Source organism: Podarcis vaucheri (assembly GCF_965113315.1).
Source record: "Podarcis vaucheri genome assembly, chromosome: 3".
Taxonomy (NCBI): domain Eukaryota; kingdom Metazoa; phylum Chordata; class Lepidosauria; order Squamata; family Lacertidae; genus Podarcis; species Podarcis vaucheri.
This window is the reverse complement of record NC_138761.1, coordinates 18,705,365-18,728,657: the sequence shown is the minus strand read 5'-3', so window position 1 is coordinate 18,728,657 and position 23,293 is coordinate 18,705,365. Positions and strand designations below refer to the sequence as shown.

Genomic DNA, 23,293 nt, shown 5'->3' with positions numbered 1-23,293 from the left:
TAGATAAGACACGGGAAATTCATTTGCTGTTTCTCTCTTTTTTTTTACAAAAATAAAAAAGCTTGGGTAGAGGGTCAGAGCGTTGGAGAAGGAAGGGCAAAAGGTTTACTCATCTAAATCCTTCCACGCCTATTTGCTGTGCTAAGAATAAGATGAGCAAATAGCACCTGGGAATAATCTGGAACAGGAAAGCTGTTCAGGGCATTAATCCCCCACCCTCATCACTTCTTGTTGTTGTTTAGTCATTTAGTCGTGCCCGACTCTTCGTGACCCCATGGACCAGAGCACGCCAGGCACTCCTGTCTTCCACTGCCTCCCGCAGTTTGGTCAAACACATGCTGGTAGCTTCGAAAACATTGTCCATCACTAGGGGTCAGCAAACTTTTTCAGCAGGGGGCCGGTCCACTGTCCCTCAGACCTTGTGGGGGGCCGGACTATATTTTGAAAAAAATATATTGAACGAATTCCTATGCCCCACAAATAACCCAGAGATGCATTTTAAATAAAAGCACACATTCTACTCATGTAAAAACACCAGGCAGGCCCCACAAATAACTCAGAGATGCGTTTTAAATAAAAGGACACATTCTACTCATGTAAAAACACGCTGATTCCCGGACCGCCGCAGGCTGGATTGAGAAGGTAATTGGGCCGGCCCCGGCGCCTGGGCCTTAGTTTGCCTACCCATGCTCATCACTGTCGTTCAAATTGAATTCCACTCACTTGCTTTGCATTTGGCACTAAATAATCACAGGTTACTTGTATGTGCTGAAGGAAGTGTCATGGATTGTTCAGCAGGTGGCAGTGTTTCTTCTGAATCAGTGTTGAAATCACACAGCAAGTGGGAGCTTCAAATATGAATTTGCCCCTGTTTTGAAATTATATTGCATCTCGGTATTAACAAGTCTACTGGATACCCCTGAGGCATGGTTAAATTGTTTATCTCTGGGTATATTTGCTTGTTTCTTTTTGATCCACATATAGCAGTGGAAAGCCATGATGTTATGGCATTGTGAGTACCCTCCCTGCCCCAACAGCAGCCAGCGAGGAAAAGTGCATGGTGCATTTCCATTGCCACACATTAGTGGTGAAGAAAATTCACAGGGTTGCCATTTTTGACAGCACCCATCCATTCTTCATCATATCTAATTTTGTCCTTAGCTTGTCACAGTTCATGTACAGGGGGAATTTGTTGAGTGAAAGGAAGGCATTGAAGAGGTGCTGAAACCTCTGTCATTAAGCTGAGCTTTGCTTGCTTGGAGCACCAGTTTAGAGTTTGAAGAAGGGAAGAAGGCTTCAAGAGGAGCTGCCTTCAGATAAGAAGGACACTGCAAAATGGATCTTCTTTGGAAGCTGGTGCCTATATCTTTGTGGAAAATAAAACACAATGCCCTCCTGGTTGTTGTGTAGCTTGCCGACCACTATAGGATTTAGTGTGTATTCCCTGGTTGTATCACTTAGTTGTGTGCAACAATTTCATACAAAACTAGGTGGCATGTAAAATATAGTGATTGTTGGTGATGCTTGTGATTTAATTTAATAGTTTATTTCTGAAAGGAAATGGAGGAATTCTATTGGTGTTTCAAGAGAATCTTGAAATAAAATGCTTAGATATATTTGCTGCTGCTTCTTTTTTTACATTTTTAGGTGACTGGCATCTTACCGTGCCTGCTTGACGGTGATTGTTTTATTAGATCCAATTCCCCATCTCCGGACATAGGCATATTATTTGAACTTGGGATCACTTACATTCGGAATGTAAGTTCTCACAGGTGATTCAGTGCATGAAACTATTAGAAGACAGGCTGTCTGTTGGTATTTCTTTTATATACAAAGAGCTTGGCATCATAAACCACAGGAATGAAGTAAAAGTCAGTTTCAGTATCACAAGAATGCCAACCTCCCATTAGGACTGGCACATAATTTATAAGTATGTGTCAGGGCCTCAGGAACAGAGGCACAGGGGAGAGAGGAAATGGAGAGCGAAGGGGAAGAATCGGAGGGCAGCGTAGGGGGGTATAGCAGTGACCCGAGAGATTCCATGAGCTGCTCCAGCGAATCAGAAGATTCCCAGAAGGAGGCGCCGATGGTCAGGGCAAGGGGGGCCAGCGGGGACTCCCAAAGCAGCAGCTGGAGATCAGGACCAGCTTCCCCACCAGAGCGTAGTGGGGGGGAAGAGTCCCAGGTGTCAGGGCCAGCGTCTCCTCCAGCAGAGAGAGAAGATGAGTCGAGACTGACCACGCCTCTATCGGAGAGTGGGGGAACGGAGGGGAGGTCAAGTCCAGCTAGCCTCCCCGAAGCGGGAAGCAGTGACAGGAGCAGCGTAACGGTCAGGAGGAAGGTGGCCGGCTGGGCGCGCGCGCCAAGTTCAAATGTACAGGTGCGCGGGACAGCAGAAAGCTCGGATTGGGAACCAGGTCCTAAAGCCCGCCAGAGGCAGGGGGAAGACTCAGGGGACTCAGCGTCAGAAGAGTCTAGGAAGGGCGAGACCCCAGCGGACAGGCGGGCCCAGAGGAGGAAAGAGCAGAAGAAGAGGTGGAGCAAGGCTAGAGTCTTAAACTGGTGTCTGGGGGGAGGAGACTCAGACGGAGCTTCAGCGGTCTAGAGTTTCAGACGTAGAGCTGCACGCTGCGGCTGTGAAAACGAAAATGAACTTCAATAAAGACTATTGTATATAACAACGATCTGGCGTTGGTCCTTTGTGAGCTGGGACCTTGGGCAGCTCTGACAGTATGAATTGCCATTCTCCAGCTTGCTGATTTGGCTAGCCGATCGTTAAGCTGTGTGTACTTGAGGTCAAGGTTAATAAATCAAATTTATTTGATAAGACAAAAGTGAAAGTGATGAAGACTACCAGCCTATATTTTTTACCTTCCTTTTTGGGGTAGCTCATGAAATATTGAAGGGCACGCACATTAAGAACGTAAGAGCAGCCCTGCTGCACTGGGCGAAATGCACATTGAGTCCAGCATCTTGTTCTTAAAGTAGCTCATTAGCTACCTGTGGGAAGCCCACAAGCAGTGGTGGAGGAAGCCACTCAGGTGCCTGGGGCGGGGCAAGGCACCCATAGGGATGGGGCACACCGTGGGGCCTCTGGAGTCTGCCTGCCTTCTCCCACTCAGCTGCCCTACAGCTGGAGAGGAGGCAGCAGGCAGACCGTTTGGGCAGCTCAGAGCCTGCGTGCGCCCAAGCCACCGTGTATCTCCCAGGAGAGATATGTGGCTCGGGCATGCTGCAGGCTCCGCGGTGAGTACCGCCCGGCATTTTGTCACACCCTTCAGGGGTGACACCTGGGGCGGACCACCCCCACTGCACCCTTGCTTCACCCCTGCCCACAAGCAGGACAGGAGTGCAGTAGTGCTCTCTGCGTTTGCTGTTCCCACAAACTGGTATCCTGAGGCAGACTGCCTCCAACTGTCCTATTGTAATCATAACTGGTAGCCATTGATAGCCTCTCCCTCCATGAATTTGTCTAGTCCTCTTTAAAAACGATCCACGTTGATGGCCATTGCAACATATTTTAACTGTGCACTGTGTGAAGTAGCACTTTGTTTCGTCTGTCCTGAATTTTCCCAACATTTGGTTTTATTGGATGGCCTTGTTTCTCTCTGGTTAGCCACTGAACCATAGCTGTCAACATTTCCCTTTTTTAAAGGGAAATTCCCTTATTCCGAATAGGATTCCTCGCAAGAAAAGGGAAAAGTTGACGGCTATGCGCTAGACCCAGTGCTCTATTATTATAGAGATGACCAGTCCCTGAGGATTGCGTGAAGAAAATACAAAACAGGGCTATCTGTGTATGCAAGCTTGATTGCCTTGCCGATAGCTGCAACCACTAAACCAATTCCATTCCTTTAGCTGCATTTATTGGTACAATCAAACCCACCTAGCTTTGAGTGGCAGGCATTGATTATTCCTAGGGTGATGGCAGGGGGGAGGAAGGAGAGCCTGCCATTGCTGCTTCAGCTGCACACCTAAGAAAGATAATGTGGGAAGAGTGGAGCAGATGGACCCAAGGGCTGATTATGTCCCCCCCCCCCCCCGTTTTACATTTTAGCAACCTGGATAATTAGTTTCATCCACCTTATTTTCTAGTCAACAGGTGAGAGAGGAGAACTAAGCTGTGGCTGGGCATTTCTAAAACTTTTTGACTCCAGCGGACTTCCAGTTTCCTCCAAGTAAGTTTCCTTTGTGATTTGGGGAGGTGAAATATATAAAGATACGTCAAATTCACAAGGGTTGGTTTATTATGTGTTTATTGCATTTATATCCCACCTTCCTCCAAAGAGCTCAGTGTGGCATACATAGGTCTTCCCCCTTCTCACATGTCTGATCCTCACAACAACCCTCTCAGTTTAGTTAAGCTGAGAGAGAGTGACTGGCTCAAGGTCACCCAGTGAGTTTCATGGCTGAGTTGGGATTTGAACCCAGCCCTAGCCTGACACTCTAACCATTACACCGCAGTGGCTCTGCCTGCTTGGTTTTGCCTTCCGCAAGTTATCTGCCAGAGGTGAAAAATTGTGTTGCATCAGTTAACTCCAGAAATTTCAGCAGTCAAAGCTGATGATGTAACAACACAGGGATACTTGGTTTTGAGTGTCCCTCATATGGTACTACTCAATAGCATTCATGAGCCATTTCATGCTTCACCTACAGTACAAATCTCCTGATGAATATTATTCAGAAATAGGTGTGAAAGATCAGATGCAGCTTCCTGGCACTTGCTATGTGTCTCCTCTGTACAGCTGGCATTGTGACAGACACTTTGCAATGCAAAGTGTGTGTAGACCTGATGGGTGTTTGATTGCGGCCATCACATTGTAGGAATCTCATGTTTGGACCAATAACCACACACGTTCCCCAGAATGCTGCCAGTTCCAGAAGGCAGCAAGGTGCCAGTGCAGATGCCAGGCTCCTGATGCTGCCACAAGGTAGGCTGCGGAGGTATTTGGAAGATGGCTGTAACCGTCAGACAAAGGCTTGTGGTCGTTTCATCTAAACTAGCCCTGTGTAAGTAAGATGCAGCAGGGGAATAATGAAGCTGCCCATTAGTTAAACTGCTGAGAGTTGGTAGGAGAGGTTTTTTAAAACAGAGATTGGCATGTGCCTTGCTTCATATAGGTCACCAGGCGGAGAAGACTTTTTGAGTGTGCTCTTAGTTTGCATGCTTTGGTGGGTCACTGCTTGTATGTTACTCAAGGGCCCCCAAATACTGATGATGGCTGTGCCACCCAACATTTGCTGTTAAAATATAGCAGTTTAGAAAGCTGTCCTGTAGAAGTTACCGTATTTTTCGCTCCATTGGACGCACCGGACCATAGGACGCACCGGACCATAGGAGGGGGAGAACAGGGAATTTTTTTTTCCTTGTTCTCCCCCTCTAAAACAAGGTGCGTTCAAGGTACATTCACCAGAGCTTGTGGGGCTGGCGGTGGGGGGAAGCGCTGCTTTCCCCCACCGCCAGCCTCAAAGATCCCTGAAGCCTTTGGAGCGCAGCGCCCCGCTGCCCTACAGAGGTTTGCGCACAGCCGTCCCCAAGCTAGAGCAGCGAGACGGAGCCCTCCCTCTCGCTGTTCTGGCTTGGGAACAGCCTTGCTAGCTTCTGCAGGACAGCGGGGTGAAGGCACCGTCCCCAAGCTAGAGCAGCGAGACGGAGCGCTCTGCAGTGCTCCGTCTTCCTGTTCTGGCTTTGGGCTTAGCGGCGCAGCCTGCATTCGCTCTATAGGACGCACACACATTTCCCCTTAATTTTTGGAGGGGGAAATGTGCGTCCTATAGAACGAAAAATACGGTAGGCAATTTTTCCTATCTAGACCAGTGTTGCCCATGCAGATTGGAAGCAGCTCTCCAGGGTTTCAAACAAGAGACATTTCCAGTTCTTCCTGAGGATGCATTTGCTTCCTGTGTTGGCATTTAGAACTGTGCTACTTACCTTGACTTTTGGGGGAGCATTTAAAATATTAAGTTGCATTGCCAGGTTTCCCCCCTCAAAGTTGTATGGCAGCTGCTTCACCCCCTAAGCATTTCGAATTCATATTCTTTATTATGGTGGTCCACACACCAATCCTGAATGCTAGTTTGCAGTTGCTCCTGTTTAACATACAGGAAACTGAGGATGAGAGAGATGCTTTCCCGAGACCCCCCTTTCCCACCGCAGGCCACCATTCCCCTTTCTCTCCCCCCTCCCCCCGTCCTGAGCCACTCCAGGGAGAGCTGTAAATGATGTATTGGTGGAACAGATGAAACTGGAGGAGGATCAACAGCCCCTCTTCCCAAACACACAATTGGAAGTGTTTTCTGCTCCCATATTGGAGCTCTCTGGATGCTGGCCCTGGTGACGTATCTCCTGGCTCTCACTCCTATCCTGCTGCTATTTCCCTAGTGCCTGCCAATACTTCCCCATAAAGCTAAAGCTTAAAGGAACTAAGTATAGCAGATAGTGATTCAGTTTAACAGTATTCATTTCACAATAATACTACATTTCTTTATATCAGAAGCACATAACTGCAAATGCATCTGCAACATTTTCCAGATTTCACATTCTTTGCCAACAGAAACAATTTTTTCCCACCATTGTTTTTTTTTTTTGGGGGGGGGGGCGCGGGAATTCTAGCAAGAGGAAATCTGAATTGCAACAGGCAACTTGGCTGTACACCAGGATCACAATATCAGTGAGATTTACTCAGAGCCTTGGCTAATGCTCCCAACTGACTATCTGTTGCATCTTCAACTGAGGAGGGGGAAGCTGTAGCCCTCCAGATGTCATTCAGCTCCCATCAGTCCAAGACAGCGTGGCCAATGGTTAGAGATGATGGGAATTGTAATCTTCACAACTAGAAGACTGCAAGACAGTGCTAGAAACTGAGATAAGAAAGCTAGGAGTGAAATGGTATCTTAAACCTAGGTTATGGGCGCAACAACGGAATGTCTCGGTGCACTTTTTATAACAAGAATACAAAGCTGAAAATGAGTGAACTGCAGCTAAAATATTATGTTCATTTTTGACAGGGTCCAGTCCTTCCCCTGCCCACCCCCCTAATATTCTTAAGAGAGTCTCTACTCCAGTCTTCAGAGAGTAGCTGGAAGTGGGGAGGCAGAAAAAGGTTCTCCTTTCCTTCCACTCTGCAGTTTTAATCTGAAATCTTAGGCGCAGATCTGTGCCCAGAGTTCAGAAACGGCTCGTGCTCATGAAATTCCCTGTTGCAAAATGCTCCTAAACAGTGGTAGTTTCGAACACTGGCTGCAGATTCCCCATCCCTTGCTGGAACCTGTACTCAAATCTCCCACTGGGTTCAATGGGACTCCTAAGTAAGTGTGATAGGAGCGCAGCCTTGAAAGTTACAAATTAACACACATTCATCTCTTTCTTCCTCCAAAGTTCATTAAGGCCAGCTTTAGTGATGTTTACTTAATATAGCATTACGTACGCCACATTTTCTTTTTTAAAAAAGGAAACCCTTTTCTATGCAAGGCAAGGCAGGACCAAAACTGACTAATGCTAATTAACGTCTTTTGCCACCCAAGCATTCTTGCCATTTCTGCATTCCAGGGGCTCGGCTCACAGAGGCTGTCCTTGAGAGGAACATTTCTGATCATACCACAGATCCTTGAGCTGGGTTTGGATACTGCCCCAAGACTGACTCATTGCTAGGCTTGTATTACATGTGTCTCACAGCCTGGGTGAATACTGAAACTCGATGTCATGTGATGTGTATGCAGCCTGTTAGCTCGCCCCGAGACTGCTAAGCTTGTTAAACAAGTCTCACCCCCTAAATGATTTAAAAATGTGCTTGGTTTATTTTCAAAACTTGAAGTGGGCCCAGATTTTCTTTTCTTTAAAAAAACAACAACTTGCCTGTGGACTTCCTTTATGACTGTCTTAGCCGTCTTTCTAGTATCATTTCCGCAGTCCTGAATAAAGCTTTCCTTAGCTTTGGCAAAGGGACTAAAATAATCTGATGGCGTGCCCCCCCCCCTGTATTTTATGCTTAATACAGTTATTATAATTATTTAATTGCTTTAAAATACTTACCGTTTGCCAGCCTCACAAGGAAGGCTGCTCCTTTTTTGGGGGGAAGCTGCCTTATTCCAAGCCAGTGAACCATCTATGAAATTATATTAAGACTTTTCATAACACGATAAAAAAACAAACCAATCTAAACAAAAACAAAACAGCAACAACAAAAAGAAAGAGATAGAAGAATGCAAAGTCCTTCCTCACAGGTATATTTTAACTTTTGTCCCAGACAGAAAAAGGTGAGCCCTCCCAGCTCTCACCCGGGAGCTTCCTATTCTTCTCCCAGCTTCTCGCCCTGGAAGACCACCCCTTCTCTGTAAGGAAGGCTGTTTACTAGAGGCCACTCTACACGGTTTTTCATGTGCAGCTTTACGCATTTGGACATTTCCCCTGAGGATCATAATCCTGTGGCAGAGATTGCCTTTCCCCCAAGCTAGTTGCACTGTGTTGTGTAATGCGGGGGTGGGGGGCAGAATGTGATGGCCTTGTGCTCTGCAGGTGTCTTGGGAACGGCTAAGGGAGCTGGGCATGTTTAGCCTGGAGAAGAGGAGGTTAAGGGGTGATATGATAGCCATGTTCAAATATATAAAAGGATGTCACACAGAGGAGGGAGAAAGGTTGTTTTCTGCTGCTCCAGAGAAGCGGACACGGAGCAATGGATCCAAACTACAAGAAAGAAGATTCCACCTAAACATTAGGAAGAACTTCCTGACAGTAAGAGCTGTTCGACAGTGGAATTTGCTGCCAAGGAGTGTGGTGGAGTCTCCTTTGGAGGTCTTTAAGCAGAGGCTTGACAACCATATGTCAGGAGTGCTCTGATGGTGTTTCCTGCTTGGCTGGGGGTTGGACTCGATGGCCCTTGTGGTCTCTTCCAACTCTATGATTCTATGATTCTATATAACTGGACACAGTCTGTGCCTTGAATTGTGAGGAGTGGGCGACACATCCCTCCCCACACCTCCCCTTCAAAGCATCGTCATTTTCTTCCGGTTTTCCTCCCAAGAGCTGGAGTGTTTGTGCAGCACTTAGGAATCATAATTCAATGTACTTGTCTCCCAAAACAAGATTGCCCCACAAAGCAAGACTACCCACAACCACTGTGTGGAAATTACACTAGTGGTACAGGGTGGGAGTACATATAGTCACCTGGTACCAACTAGGCACTTAATAAGCAATAATCTATGTAATATAAATGGGGGGAGGGAATCTCAACATGCAGTCCCTTATCCAGTTTGAAACCCTACCGGACCCAGCTTAGCTTTGCAAATGTGTTAGTCGTGTTATTGCTCTTTGTGTATCTTGAATAATTTCTGCTACAACAATAAGAAACCTGCATCCAGAATCAATAGCCCTTTAGAGGAGAGGGCAGAACTAGACTATAAGAAACATTTTTGCATTCCTGAACTCCTCTTTCTCTGAATTCCAAGTTTGTATCGTTTCTGCTGAAATGCTATGATGTGCAAGTGAAGCTGCACTTGCGGCTGGATGACCAAGTTGCTGCTACTGTATGTGATGACTGGCACACAGTGAAGTGAACACTCATTTTCACAAATCCCCTGTTGAAAGTTGGCAGGAACAGAGAGGATGGGCAAGGTGTTTCACTTCCATTCATCACTAAGGGTTAGGGAACCAGTATACCAATACAGGAATTTCCACAAAGCATGTAATTCATGTCCGTCACTTCCAGACAGGAAATCATGTTGAATCAATCAATACTTCAGTATTTTAGTTGACGAGAACAGTAGCCAAATTGAAACAGTGCAAATTATAAGGTGCTGCCTGGCCAAATGATGAAAAGTTTTAAAAATATCTCATTCTATCCATAGGGAGGTTATTTAATATTGAGCTGTTGTCGTTTATATTTCCACCCTTCCTCCAAGGGCATGAGGGCAATGTCCTCACAACAACCCCGTGAAGTAGGTCAGGCTGATAAATGGTGAGTGGTTCAAGTTCACTCACCATGCTTTGCGACTGAACAGAGATTTGAGCACTTATATTATTGTCCTGAGTTCGATGAATCCCTAGCCGGAATTAAGATTGCCGGAAGAAATATCCACAACCTCAGATATGCAGATGACACAACATTGATGGCAGAAAGTGAGGAGGAATTAAAGAACCTTTTAATGAGGGTGAAAGAGGAGAGCGCAAAATATGGTCTGAAGCTCAATATCAAAAAAACGAAGATCATGGCCACTGGGCCCATTACCTCCTGGCAAATAGAAGGGGAAGAAATGGAGGCAGTGAGAGATTTTACTTTCTTGGGCTCCATGATCACTGCAGATGGTGACAGCAGCCGAGAAATTAAAAAACGCCTGCTTCTTGGGAGAAAAGCAACGGCAAACCTAGACAGCATCTTAAAAAGCAGAGACATCACCTTGCCAACAAAGGTCTGTATAGTTAAAGCTATGGTTTTCCCAGCAGTGATGTATGGAAGTGAGAGATGGACCATAAAGAAGGCTGATCGCTGAAGAATTGATGCTTTTGAATTATGGGGCTGGAGGAGACTCTGGAGAGTCCCATGGACTGCAAGAAGATCAAACCTATCCATTCCGAAGGAAATCAGCCCCGAGTGCTCCCTGGAAGGACAGATCCTGAAGCTGAGACTCCAATACTTTGGCCACCTCATGTGAAGAGAAGACTCCCTGGAAAAGACCCTGATGTTGGGAAAGATTGAGGGCACAAGGAGAAGGGGATGGCAGAGGACGAGATGGTTGGACAGTGTTCTCGAAGCTACCAGCATGAGTTTGACCAAACTGCGGGAGGCAGTGGAAGACAGGAGTGCCTGGTGTGCTCTGGTCCATGGGGTCACGAAGAGTCGGACATGACTAAACGACTAAACAACAAACAAAATTTCAGTTCTATAGCTGCTATACCAGCCTATTCCTTCTGCCCTTGAACTGTGCGCCAGCTGGTCATTTTTACTGACCTGTCTCTTTAGCACATTAAGCCAATGTATCACAACTAATATCTTTCCCTCTCTAATTATTATTAAGTGTGACTTATTCTCCCTTAACCAGAATCAGCTCTCACTTACCCAAATTAATGTTTGATGTTTTACTGTGTTTTTATATTAATTTGGGTTTTAATGTGGTCTCTTCAATGTACTTCACACTGAGCTTGGCAAATGGCTTTAAATTAAAATAGAAACAGGAAGCAGCAGATAATACAAAAACATCAGGGAGAAAAACAAGCCCAAATCTACCATCCTGTAGGGGCAAAGGCCAAAAGTTAAGCAAGGACCGTTTTGTGCTGGCAGCTTAATTTGAGACCTCCACTTTATAGCCCAGTATCTACTGTAGGATATACGACAAAGCCTGGAAAAGTGGTGCATACTCCGTTCTAAGGACCAAGTTAAATAATGTTTTGGCAGGCATCGGGCTCATTTTTGCATTTGTAAACCCAGGCAGATAAGTGGTGCAAACTGGTGAAATATCTCTGATTTGCAAATTCAAGCATGCATGTTCATCATCTGATGTATACAGAGACGTAATGATTTGCATGTGTGAATGAGCCATCCCAGATCTAATGTCACATTCAGAACTTTTCTGTTGCCTCACATCGCCTCAAACCCAACACTTCAGTGCAGTCTGTTCACACATTCAACTGCAAGTCATTGAGCGATGAGAAATAAAGGGATGTATATATGTGTGCATGAAAAGGATCCAGGAATGCTGGGAATAAGTGTGGGTTATCTGTCAGATAATTTTGGCGGCAAAAGAGCAACATCTCAAACTATTCCAAATTGGAGGGGCCCTGGCTGAGTGTCCATATGATGCTTCTGAACTTGGAAGCCAGCCCAGTGTATCTTTAGGATGTTCTGTTGATCCATATCTAGGAACTCAAAGCTAAAGGATTCCTTTGTCATAATTTGACTGCCTTTTATCTGTAATTATGTGATCACTGGAAAGATACAAAATTGGCACAGGGTTGTTTCTGGGCAGTTTAGATGAAAACCCAAGAGGAAGGAGCAGATGAGTCACTCCTGCGTGGAGAAGTGAATTGTACAACAGCGCTAGAGGTGAACAGGTCAGGACGGAATTCAAAACAGTAAATTTAGCACCAGTGGTTCCTGCCTTAAATGACATTTGTGAATGCGCCCAGGATGTATCTTTGACCCCAGAGAAGCTTTTCAGGTAATTTACCCGATGATAACTTGAGAGCCACAACCCAGAGAATTGTACAAGTATCTGCATGCCCAAAACTTTTAGTTTCCCACAGGGTGGATTTGATTTAAATCAAATCGATTTAAATCACTAGTCAGTAAGACTTGATTTAAATCATTTTTTTTAACAGAAACACTCATTCTTGCTAGTATAATCTTAATATTGATAACCAGATGAAGGTTTCATTTTTGGAATAATAATTTTTTAGAGTAGTTTTTACAGTTATATCAAAAATTACTGATTTGGTTATACTATTAGAAATACATGGACAGATCATTATGAAATTATTGTTAGGTTTAATGTGTTAACTGTTTATATTTGGGCAACTTTTCTGCTGTACTTTGTTGGAAGGAGAAAAATAATCATTTCCTTAATAACAATTTAAATAATTTATTTAATTAAAACAATAACATTATAGCATATGTATCCATGCTTGTTAACTGACGTGGTTAAACGGTTTAAAAAAAAATCAAAAACTTAGACTGAGTTTTAGTACACATGAAAAACTTAAAACAAATCCTTATTTCCTGATGGAATAGCCTATGGACTATAATGTAACTTAAATAGAAAACTAACTTTAGAAAGATTTTTCCTCCAAAAGCATTTTAAAAATCCAATTTAAATAAAAAAATCATTCCAATTTAAATTTTTAAAATCCGATTTTTTTGATTTTGATTTTTTTTAACCATTGATTTTTATCCACTCTGGTTTCCCAAATGATAACCCTTCATGAACTACTTTTGAAATATATGAATATTTCCAGAGTGGCTTGTGATACACCTGGAGCGGGCAGTTTTAATGTATAAAAGCAAAGCATTCTGTTGAGCAAAAGCAAGTTGTGGTGAGTGGGTCTTAAGAAGCATTCTCAATCATTGCAACCTTGCAGTGGTATGGATAGTAGAAATACTTCGTTTTAAAAGGTGAAAGAATTCACCCCAAATTATTAGGATTTGTACTAATCCACTCACCCAGGTGGAATTCATAAACCACCAAATAACACGTGAAAATGATTTATTGGATGCTGTTTTTATAGGTTAATATACCTATCAGCCTCTGGGATTGCCTGGTTTGATGGTCTTTTATTGGGTCATCTTTCATAGGACAGTATCCAGTAATTAGTTTCTATATATAATCAGTGCGTGTTTTGAGTGGGTTTGTATACACCATAGTTGTGACGTAGTATAGTGTATTTTAAAATGGGGTTTTAGAGTTTTTAAGGTTTTTGAATGTTTTATGTAGTTTTTATGTAGTTTTATGTAGTTTTATAATTTCATTGTTCTGCAAGGGACAATGACAATAAAGATATCGTAATCATCATATATCTCTATCTGTCTCTCTATCTGACCCACTTCTTCAACTGACAGGAAAATCATGCCACTGGTGGCCATACTGCTTTGCAAAGTACAGATTCGTAAGGTGAAGAATTTCTAAAGGCTTATAAAAATAGAACTCTGCGCTATTTAGGGAAGACATATTTTTATGGAACCTTCAATGGATGCTTATCAAATCGAGTTGCTAAGATTCCCCCCCCCCAAATTAGGTATTTTGTTGTTGCCTTCGTTCAGAAAAGGCGAAATACGAAAACGGGTGATTTGCATAAAATACCTTTTGCAGCTTCAGGAAAAGGCACATATTTCTTTACTTTCGTTTTTCACCCATGTCAGAAATGAACGCAGGTGTCTGTGTTTTGTGTATTTTTCAGAACGTATGAGCTGCTTTTGAATGGCGGGACTCCTTACGAAAAGGGCGTTGAAGTAGACCCGTCAATTTTGAGAAGAGGTAGAGCTTATCTTGTCCCTTATCTGAAACTGAAAACTAGTTTGTATGCCCTGTTGCCAGAAATCCTCCGTTATTTTATTATTTATTTATGAAACGCATAAGCGCTGCACGAGTTCAAAACACAAACAAAACAGGCACGTCCATGCCAATCTAAGGAAAGGAATTATAAATAAGCAGTGTTAAAAGTGCCATTGTGTGCCTGTGGAAACTCTGATTGCCAGATGGAAACATGGCTGTCAAAGCCAAAGAGGAAAAGGAGGGTTTTAAGACATTTTTTTAAAGGAAGAAGTGTGATGGGTATTGGAATAATTAGAATTTTAACTGCAAGGGGAGGGTGAAAAGTATGACTTGATGTTTCTGATTTGGCCCTACTCATTAAAGTGAGCCACAGAGATCAGAATGGGAACAGGTAGAGATAAACAGATGGAAAAAGTGCTGGATGCAGAGCTAAATGAATTACGTATTTGAGAACATTAAAAAGTAACCCAAGTACTGATAATGTTTGATTCTCTGCTTTATTTCTTTTTACTAAAGCCAGTGGCGGTGTTTTCCATAACATGATAACACTGAGGAAGCAGCCTCAACTTCTAGTGAAACTGAGGTCATTAAGCACCAACTCCAGAGCAATATTGAAGTAAGTGAGCAAAGTTTGCAGTTTTCTTATGATGCTTACATTGTTGTTTCAAGGAGGTGTAGCTTTCTCTTATACACAAAACAAGCGTAAGAGATTTTTGCTGTATAATTAAAAAAAATTAGGTCCAAACTTGCAGTAAAGCTCTGTTATGAATGTGACAGGCTTCTATCAACTATCAAATATTAAATACTAATGCATGTCAGCTGCCAGCCATTCTAAATACTATTGTATGTCAACTATCTAATGTAAAGTACCGGAGGAGAAAGAACAGTGTGTCCCAAATGGTGAAATAAAAGAGGAGATAAAACTATAGATTGTAGTTTGAAGTAACATAATGCAATATTTTGATCAAATGAAAAGTATCCTCAGTTTCTAGATTTTAATGTTTTTATGGAAAATGCAAGGATTTCTTCCCTCCACCCTGTCCTGGTGGGAGAGAATAGGAAATGCCTCTTCAAAGAAAATTTGAAAATAGAAATCCGATATTTTTTACTTAATGGTGCCTGCCTAGGAACATAGAGGTTGACCCAAATTAACTTTACACAAAAGAAAAAAGTATAGAAGGTAAAACACCTTACAGTGTTGGACCTTTTAGTATATTGTGTAGTATACCCTAGAAACAGAGAATATGCCCCTTTCCCATGGTTAGGGCTTGAGTCACAAAACTACAATTTAATGTGTGAATTGCTTAATAGCCAAGAAGATTAAAGCAGTAGTTCACAGCTGGTCAGAATAAAGTCCATCTTAATGCTACTGCATTCAGAAATCTTGCATGTTAAGATGTGCTAAAATATTTCAGGAGTAATTTTTACTGACAACCTTGTTTTTATTTGCTTTTTTTAAAAACAACAACAGTCTGCTACCAGAAGTATTAATTGGCAGCATGAGCTATATACACCTTTTATTATTTTATCGTCAGATCCTTGGTGATGTGCTCCTCCGGGACAGACCAAACATGCAAAATGCAGGTAAGGAAGTCTGGTAATGTTTGGGTCGAAAAAGCAGCAACTGCTTTCTGTGCTTGCCATGTGTGTGAGAGAGAGGTGTCAAGTAATTTCTTCTTTCGTAAAGCAGGAGAGGGCTAACTTCAGTTTGGCATAGTCTGCTCCACAAGTGCCACCCCCCCCAAACCCCGTGGTTCAGCAGTTCATGTAAATGAATTCATTCTCAGGAACTCTGAAACAGTTAAGGAAGTGGTGCTCAATCCCACACTCTTCATTAAGAGCAGAGGTAAAAGGTAAAGGTAAAGGGACCCCTGACCATTAGGTCCAGTTGTGGCTGACTCTGGGGTTGCGGTGCTCATCTTGCTTTATTGGCCGAGCGAGCCGGCGTACAGCTTCCGGGTTATGTGGCCAGCATGACTAAGCCGTTTCTGGTGAACCAGAGCAGCGCACGGAAACGCCGTTTACCTTCCTGCCGGAGCGGTACCTATTTATCTACTTGCACTTTGACATGCTTTTGAACTACTAGGTTGGCAGGAGCTGGGACCAAGCAATGGGAGCTCACCCCGTCGTGGGGATTCAAACCGTCAACCTTCTGATTGGCAAGTCCTTGCTCTGTGGTTTAACCCACAGCGCCACCCGCGTCCCAAGAGCAGAGGTAGTTATTGCAAAAATGCCCTACCCGGCACTGCAGTTCGTTTGCAAGAAATCCAAAAATGAGCAGGGGTTACATGTTCAGCTAGAATCTGTGTTCTCTCTGTCACTCTCCTAAAAATGCTTCAGGTACAAGGGCACAACAGTGGTTCTGTTATGGATGTGATGCTAAGCCAAACCATGGCAAAGCGTGCAGGTACTTGTCATAAAAATTGCAGTCACTTTGCTCCTCTGGTTAACACGCAACTCTGGGCCGGGCCATGGTTTGGCTTAGTGTTATGTCACACATGGTTTGGCTTGTGGTTTGTCACACTCCAGGCAATCTGTGAACGGTAAGCCAAGAACAAACCTTGCCTAAACCTTGTGGTTTTCTGGTGTGTGACAAACCACAAGCCTAGGTTCAGACATAGCACTAAACCAAACCAGGAAATGTGGCAGTGGCTGGGCTAGGAGAAGAACAAAGAGCCATAATTCTTTGTGTGAATACCTGTATCTTTGTGTGTTCATGCTTGGCCATGGTTTTGCTTAGTATCAGTGTTTCTCAGCCAGTCTGGGTATATTTAAACAGCATGGAAATGACATTGTTCTGTCAGCAGCAGTTAAAGTACATCGCTGCACAGTAAGTCAACATGTATGTCCCTGACAATCCCCAGACATTTTCCTATGCTTATGTCTTACAAACACATTTCTAGTGAAGTGAATTAAGGATGCAACTATAAGAAGTGTTTCCACTGGAAATTAGCAGTGCTTTTTCCATGGAATCATGTGATCATGGTATGGATTTCTGATTGTGCCTTGATCTTTCCCTGTTTTTTTAAAAAGGTATTGTGTAAACTTCATGTTTTAAATCTTAACAGGAGTCCTCATTTAAAGAATAATGTGGAACTTGTTATATTTTTTTACTTTTTATAATTCAACCCGTTAAGAAAGGTGTAGATAAAAGTCCTGAGACAAGGGAATGCATGGGCTACCTCAAAAAAATTTAATTCCCCTCCTTAACCTACCTCCTGTTTGTCAAGGAAACATGTTCGCTTCTGCTCAGGGAGAGCAGGCTTCCTCCAGAGGTTTTTTTTGCACTTTTGCGTCTTACGACTCCATTCCACCTATTGTAACATGCATACTACTTGCTGTGCCATTGTCACCTCTGTTGTGGCAAAGGAGTGCTAGGTGTCAGGGTGGAAATTAGTCTGGGTTTATGACAGGGTTTGGTGGCTTCTGGAATGCACATTGACACAGCGACAGCCAGGTTTTGGTGGAGAGGGTGTTTCACCCGAATGAAAGGAACTGATGCATCAGTGTCTGGTGGGGAAACAAGGCTCTGAGAAAATGCTTTCTGAAAACTGGTTTTAGAAAATCCACTGAATTCATGGATGAACAGAGATTGGTCCCATCCTGTCTGGTTCTTTGTCAGTGCGTGGAAGTGTAAAATACCTAATTGGTTGCAGTTCTTAAGTGTAAATTTCCTGCGGTTGGAACCTTTGTGTAGAAAGCCAGCAACTTAAAATGCCTGTGTCAGGGAACTGCCATCAGAGGGAAGAGGAGAGGAAAGTCGCTCCAGTGATGCAGGGGAGGGAACTAGCAAGGAGAGAGAGAGAGCTTCCACGGGGGAAAGAAATCCAGGGGACACCAGGGAGAAAGGGGAAGCTGAGAGTAAGGCGGAGGGGAGGCTCAGAGACAATTCCAGTGAAATCAGTGGAGAGAGCACAGGACCTCCGCTGGGCACGCCCACGCTGCGCAGAAGGCTTCCACGCAGGGAATCTAGGAGGAGACTTGGAGTCAAGCAACTTTTATGTTGGAAGAAATTTAGGTCCCGCCCACTGACGGATTCTGCCAGTGACTAAGACAGTCGCGTTTCAAGGGCTGTCAAACCAGGGAAAGTTTTAGCTATCGGCTAGCTTGGAGCAGTTTGCATTTTACGCACAAGCAACCCCAATTCCCATTACAGCCTGCTTAAAAGCTCTTGACAATATTTGCACTCTTTCCCAGTTTATAGCACATATTGTGTAGCTCACAGCATCTGGTACAGGCAACAACCGTTTTAGGAGCATCTGATATTTGCGTGACCATGCACACACGCATCACGCCGAACTCGGAAGTGTATTTATTTATTTCATACAATTCATATACTGATTGATTGTAAAAAAACAACAACCCTCCAAGTGGTTTACAAAGTAATAAAACAATAAAAGCTAGAAAAAATCTCAAGCATGCTTTAAAACACACAAAAGTTAAAATACAAAAACAGATTAAAGCTACTTCAAATTAAAACAATTTATGGCGCACATACAAGTGGAACCCAACATTTCAAAATGAACTGAATGCTTTTACATGGCTGTTATTTGCAATGATTCTGACCCACTTTAACCTTTCAACTGCAAGTGTTGGAGGGCCAGTTCACAATATGGGGGCCAGCCAGTTCACAGCTTTACATTTTGTACAGGGGCATAAGATTGTGAATAAAAAACTCTTTTGTATCTCAGGAAGGGGACACGCACATAGAATTGATACATGACACTCTTAACCTACCCTCAAACCTTCAGAAATGGTAACCCATCCCAATTGTTTCTACCAGACGCAGGAGTGATACAAGAGCGCATGGCTATTGTCCTCATATCAAACTTACAGGATTTTTAGAAGCAAGCAACCTAAATACATACAGCTCTACTCATGACCATAGAACTTACAAGCTGCCATAAATAAAACATGGCTCTTTGCAGAAGCTTATAGTCCAAATTAAATATTGTAGAAGTGTGTTCTGCTGCTACAGTCCAAATTAAATATTGTAGAAGTGTGTTCTGCTGCTACAGGTAATCCAGTCTTTGTGATTTAAAATACTTCTTTGGCTATTCCCCCCCCCCCCGCCCACCAGAGGATATTATTTTTGTGGGCAATTCAACCACATTCTCCCTGTTTCTCCACATTCTAGCCAGCATTTGTGTGTGTGTGTGTGTGTGTGTGTTCTAAAAACTGACTTCAGTGGATGTTCAGAATCGTGAAAGGCCAAAGCTGCTGTTCACATTCTCCCGTGAATTGTTTCTGCCTCGCATAAAAGGCTGCTAAAGCTTTCCCAAATAACAAACACCTTTTCAATCTCCCTTGCAGATTTGATTGGCAATCCAGTTTTGGCAACCTTCCCCAAACTCATGGAGCAGCCTGATCTCATGGATGCGCTCAGGGTGCGTGAAACGTATTGCATCACTAATCCAAAAGGACAGCTTTGAAAGCCTCTTTCTTTCCGGCATGGGAGGATTGAACGCTTTTGCACGCCTCCATCCCACTGTTGTTTTAAACAGCTGCTCTGACGATGCTAAGCTTAGGTCAATAATGTGCTGAAAGCAAAGCAAACAGAAGTAGAAGTGAAATGCCCAAAGTCTTTGGAAAGAGGTGGCTTAGGAAGGGCTGGAATGCAGCAAAAGGGTGTGGTGGTGTGTTGAAATAAAAAATTCCGAGAAGTTTGACTTTCCTACAGTCATAATGGAAGGAGTGATTTCTGCCAACATCTCTGGTGATCTAACATGATTACGAATCCTCTGGGGAAAAGCTAGAAGGCCACGATCCTGTTTAGCTTCGTGGGGGGCAGGAAACAGATTAAGGGAACAGATTTAGTGGTATTCAGATTTATTTTTTAAAAAAATGTGTTAGAAAAGGGGTCTCCAGCCTGGTCCCTGCATTAGAATAACTGAAAAGAAAAAGATAAATGGCTTAGATCCAGACTTTGCTGCTGCTGGATGAAAGGGAGGTGACTTCTGCTGATTCCCGTCTTCCCCCTACAGCTTCCAGCACTCTCCCAAAATCTGCTTTAGAGGGCTGGGAAATCCTCTGGAAAGATGGTGGGGCTACAGAGGAAGGGGGAAGTCAACAAAAATGGCTTCTTCTGCTACTGGGAAGCCTCTGCTGGATCAACCCTCTACTGTTGATAGAAGGAGGCTTTCTATATGATGCCAAAGGTTTGATTCAGACTCTATTATCCTTAGAGCAGAAGAAGCACTGGAATCAGTGGGACATAACTTTGTCATGTCTAAGGGAAATCCCATGTATTTCACTGGGTTTGCTTGAAGGATAATTGAGTTTGAATCCAACCAATTGGGTTTAACCTACCCCCAACTTTGACTTGGGTTATACATTGAAAATCACCCTCAACACCCCCCTCCACTTTAAGAAGCATTCAGTTGGGCAGAAACCACCCATTCCCTTCCTTCCTTGGAGATTTTCAAAGGAAAGTCACAAAGGCAGCTCCAAGGCATACCTTCCATCTCTGAGCGGTTGTGATTCATAATGATTTTCTCATGTGCATCTCTCTCCACAATCCTTTTATTCCGCCACTCTTTGCTTTCATACGAAGTGTCTCAAAACTTTGTGCAGAGCCTCAGAGTTAGTTATTCATTCATTCATTTATTTAGAGTGCCTGGGCAGAGAAGGAAAGCACGCTGAAGAGATCTGAAAAGGTAAGGAAATAAAATCACTTTCTTCCACACGCGAAATATGTTTTATGCATAATTATATATTGAAGTTTCATCCTAGGCACAGGTGTGAGCAGGGGGCTCCCAGCATTGGCTCAAGGGGACTGCAGCTCCCCCTCATACTTTGCTCTAGACCTGGGGAGGGTCACCCTTGCCCCAAATCCGTTGGGAAAGTTCTTCACCAATTCTGCGTAATGGTGTATTTCAGTTTTTTGGGGGTGGGGGGCATGCTGCCATAAGATTCTTGTGCAAGCCCAATAGGTCCTCATGTTGCCATTGGGCTTGTGCTGCTAAGAGCAGAAGGCTGAAGAATTGATGCTTTTGAATTATGGTGCTGGAGGATACTCTTGGGAGTCCCATGGACTTCAAAAATATCAAACCTCTCCATTCTGAAGGAAATCAGCCCTGAGTGCTCACTGGACGGACAGATCCTGAAGCTGAGGCTCCAATACTTTGGCCACTTCATGAGAAGAGAAGACTCCCTGGAAAAGACCCTGATGCTGGGAAAGATTGAGGGTACAAGGAGAAGGGGATGACAGAGGATGAAATGGTTGGACAGTGTTCTTGAAGCTACAAACATGAGTTTGACCAAACTGCGGGAGGCAGTGGAAGACAGGAGTGCCTGGCGTGCTCTGGTCCATGGGGTCACGAAGAGTTGGACTCCACTAAACGACTAAACAACAACAACAACGAAGGATTTTATTGGATTTTGTGGCAAGCAAAGTGTTGCTGCCCCACTCTGTCTGCTGTGCACAGGATAGGGCAGTAGCTGTGGCCCAAGCCTGAGTTTGTTTCTTCGTGGCTAGGGCACAAGGTGAGATCAAGCTGGCTGTCCAAATCTGATGCATCTATCAATCATAGAGCCTCAGTTTAAAATTGAAGGAGCAAATTTGCATGCAGCGTCTGTCAACTGTTGCGGCGCAGTGAGGGTTCAAGGTGAACCATTTTGAGACACAAGATTTACCCACGCTGGAAGAATGGCAGATGAAGGTGATCGACTACATGGAAGAAATGACTGGCAGAATCCGAGACCAGGGAGAATCATAGAATCATAGAATCATAGAGTTGGAAGAGACCACAAGGGCCATCGAGTCCAACCCCCTGCCAAGCAGGAAACACCATCAGAGCACTCCTGACATATGGTTGTCAAGCCTCTGCTTAAAGACCTCCAAAGTAGGAGACTCCACCACACTCCTTGGCAGCAAATTCCACTGTCGAACAGCTCTTACTGTCAGGAAGTTCTTCCTAATGTTTAGGTGGAATCTTCTTTCTTGTAGTTTGGATCCATTGCTCCGTGTCCGCTTCTCTGGAGCAGCAGAAAACAACCTTTCTCCCTCCTCTATGTGACATCCTTTTATATATTTGAACATGGCTATCATATCACCCCTTAACCTCCTCTTCTCCAAGCTAAACATGCCCAGCTCCCTTAGCTGTTCCTCATAAGAAGAGTTGGTGAAAGAAGACTGGAAGAAATTTAAAGACTATTTACAGAAATATTGTAAAATTAATGAATGTTAGAAGGATGTTGGATAGAAACTAAGGGGTTTCCAGCTGTAATGCTTTAGGAGATACGAAAAAAAGGTTTACAAATGGGTAAAAGCTTAATGGTAAGGATTTGCTGAACTAACAAATTGAAGTGGAATACAAAGAAGGGAGGTATGAGGAGGTCTGGGGAAATAAGCGTAAGGAAGACATGTTATGGAAAATTATTTGTTTTTTAATTGTTTTTAGGTTGTATTTTGTTTCTTTTTCTTTTCTATTTTTTCATTGTTATATTCTAAAAAACTTTAATAAAAATCTTTTTAAAAAAACCAAGGTGAACCATTTTGACATCACAACAGCTTATCTGAAGGCTGGATTGAAGGAGCACTCATTTATCGTTCTCCTCTGTTTAGCTGTTTTTAGTTGGCTTTGCTGGTGCTTTAAAGAATTGATTTTTCATTTTACTGATGGCTTTTAGAAATCTATCTGTCTTACTTGCAGCAGTTATAACGTGATTGGTGGGGGAGGGGGACAGACAAGGCTGCTTCAACATGAGGTGACTCGTGGCAATTCCAGCGCAAGAAAATGAATCAAATTTAAGGAAGCCATCAAATAGTAACACATTTCATTTATTTCCTCCCCCTCTTTAGAGAGATCGGGAATTTTTGAAGTCTGTATTCGTCCTGGTGTACCACGATTCTGTCTTCCCCCTTCTTCAGTCTGTGTTCCTCCCAGAGTACAAGTGGGCAGAAGAAGAATCGGAAGGCACTCGCTGGCGGATGATTGCCGACTTCTTGAAGAAAAACCGAGAAAGGGATGGCGCTTTGTCCTCCCTGCTGTCGTCAGAAGGCCTTCACAAAGCCTTTGATGTCGCAGAAATAGCATATGATTTCCTTGGAGAGGCTAGGAAGAATAATCCTTTAGCATGAATGGACTTTAGTATGAATGGACCTCTTCCAATCACCATGCCAACACAAATCAATTAAGCATAATTGATGTTCTGGCCAAAAAAGTCATATTTTTATATTTGTATATCATTTTTATAAATACATTGTATTAGTATTCTACTGTTTTGTATTCAGATATGTTGGCTTTGGCTACTTTGGTGTTTTTTTAAAGAAAAAATAAAGTATGTAAACATATATTTTTTAACTTTGATAAAA

The 23,293-nt window shown here is 43.4% G+C and overlaps 1 protein-coding gene across 3 annotated transcripts in view; it reads left to right on the top strand.

Moving 5' to 3' along the window:
* NPHP1 (nephrocystin 1) overlaps nt 1–23,293 on the top strand; it is a 35,328-nt gene extending 12,035 nt beyond the window's left edge. For all 3 annotated transcript variants that reach the window (XM_082217559.1, XM_082217560.1, XM_082217561.1), the window contains 8 exons: nt 1,648–1,758; nt 4,096–4,178; nt 13,883–13,959; nt 14,494–14,593; nt 15,449–15,561; nt 19,291–19,364; nt 20,589–20,633; nt 22,781–23,293. In XM_082217559.1, the coding sequence (XP_082073685.1) occupies nt 1,648–1,758; nt 4,096–4,178; nt 13,883–13,959; nt 14,494–14,593; nt 15,449–15,561; nt 19,291–19,364; nt 20,589–20,633; nt 22,781–23,059 (882 nt within the window). In that variant the 3' untranslated portion in view covers nt 23,060–23,293. The remainder of the gene's footprint in view (nt 1–1,647; nt 1,759–4,095; nt 4,179–13,882; nt 13,960–14,493; nt 14,594–15,448; nt 15,562–19,290; nt 19,365–20,588; nt 20,634–22,780) is intronic.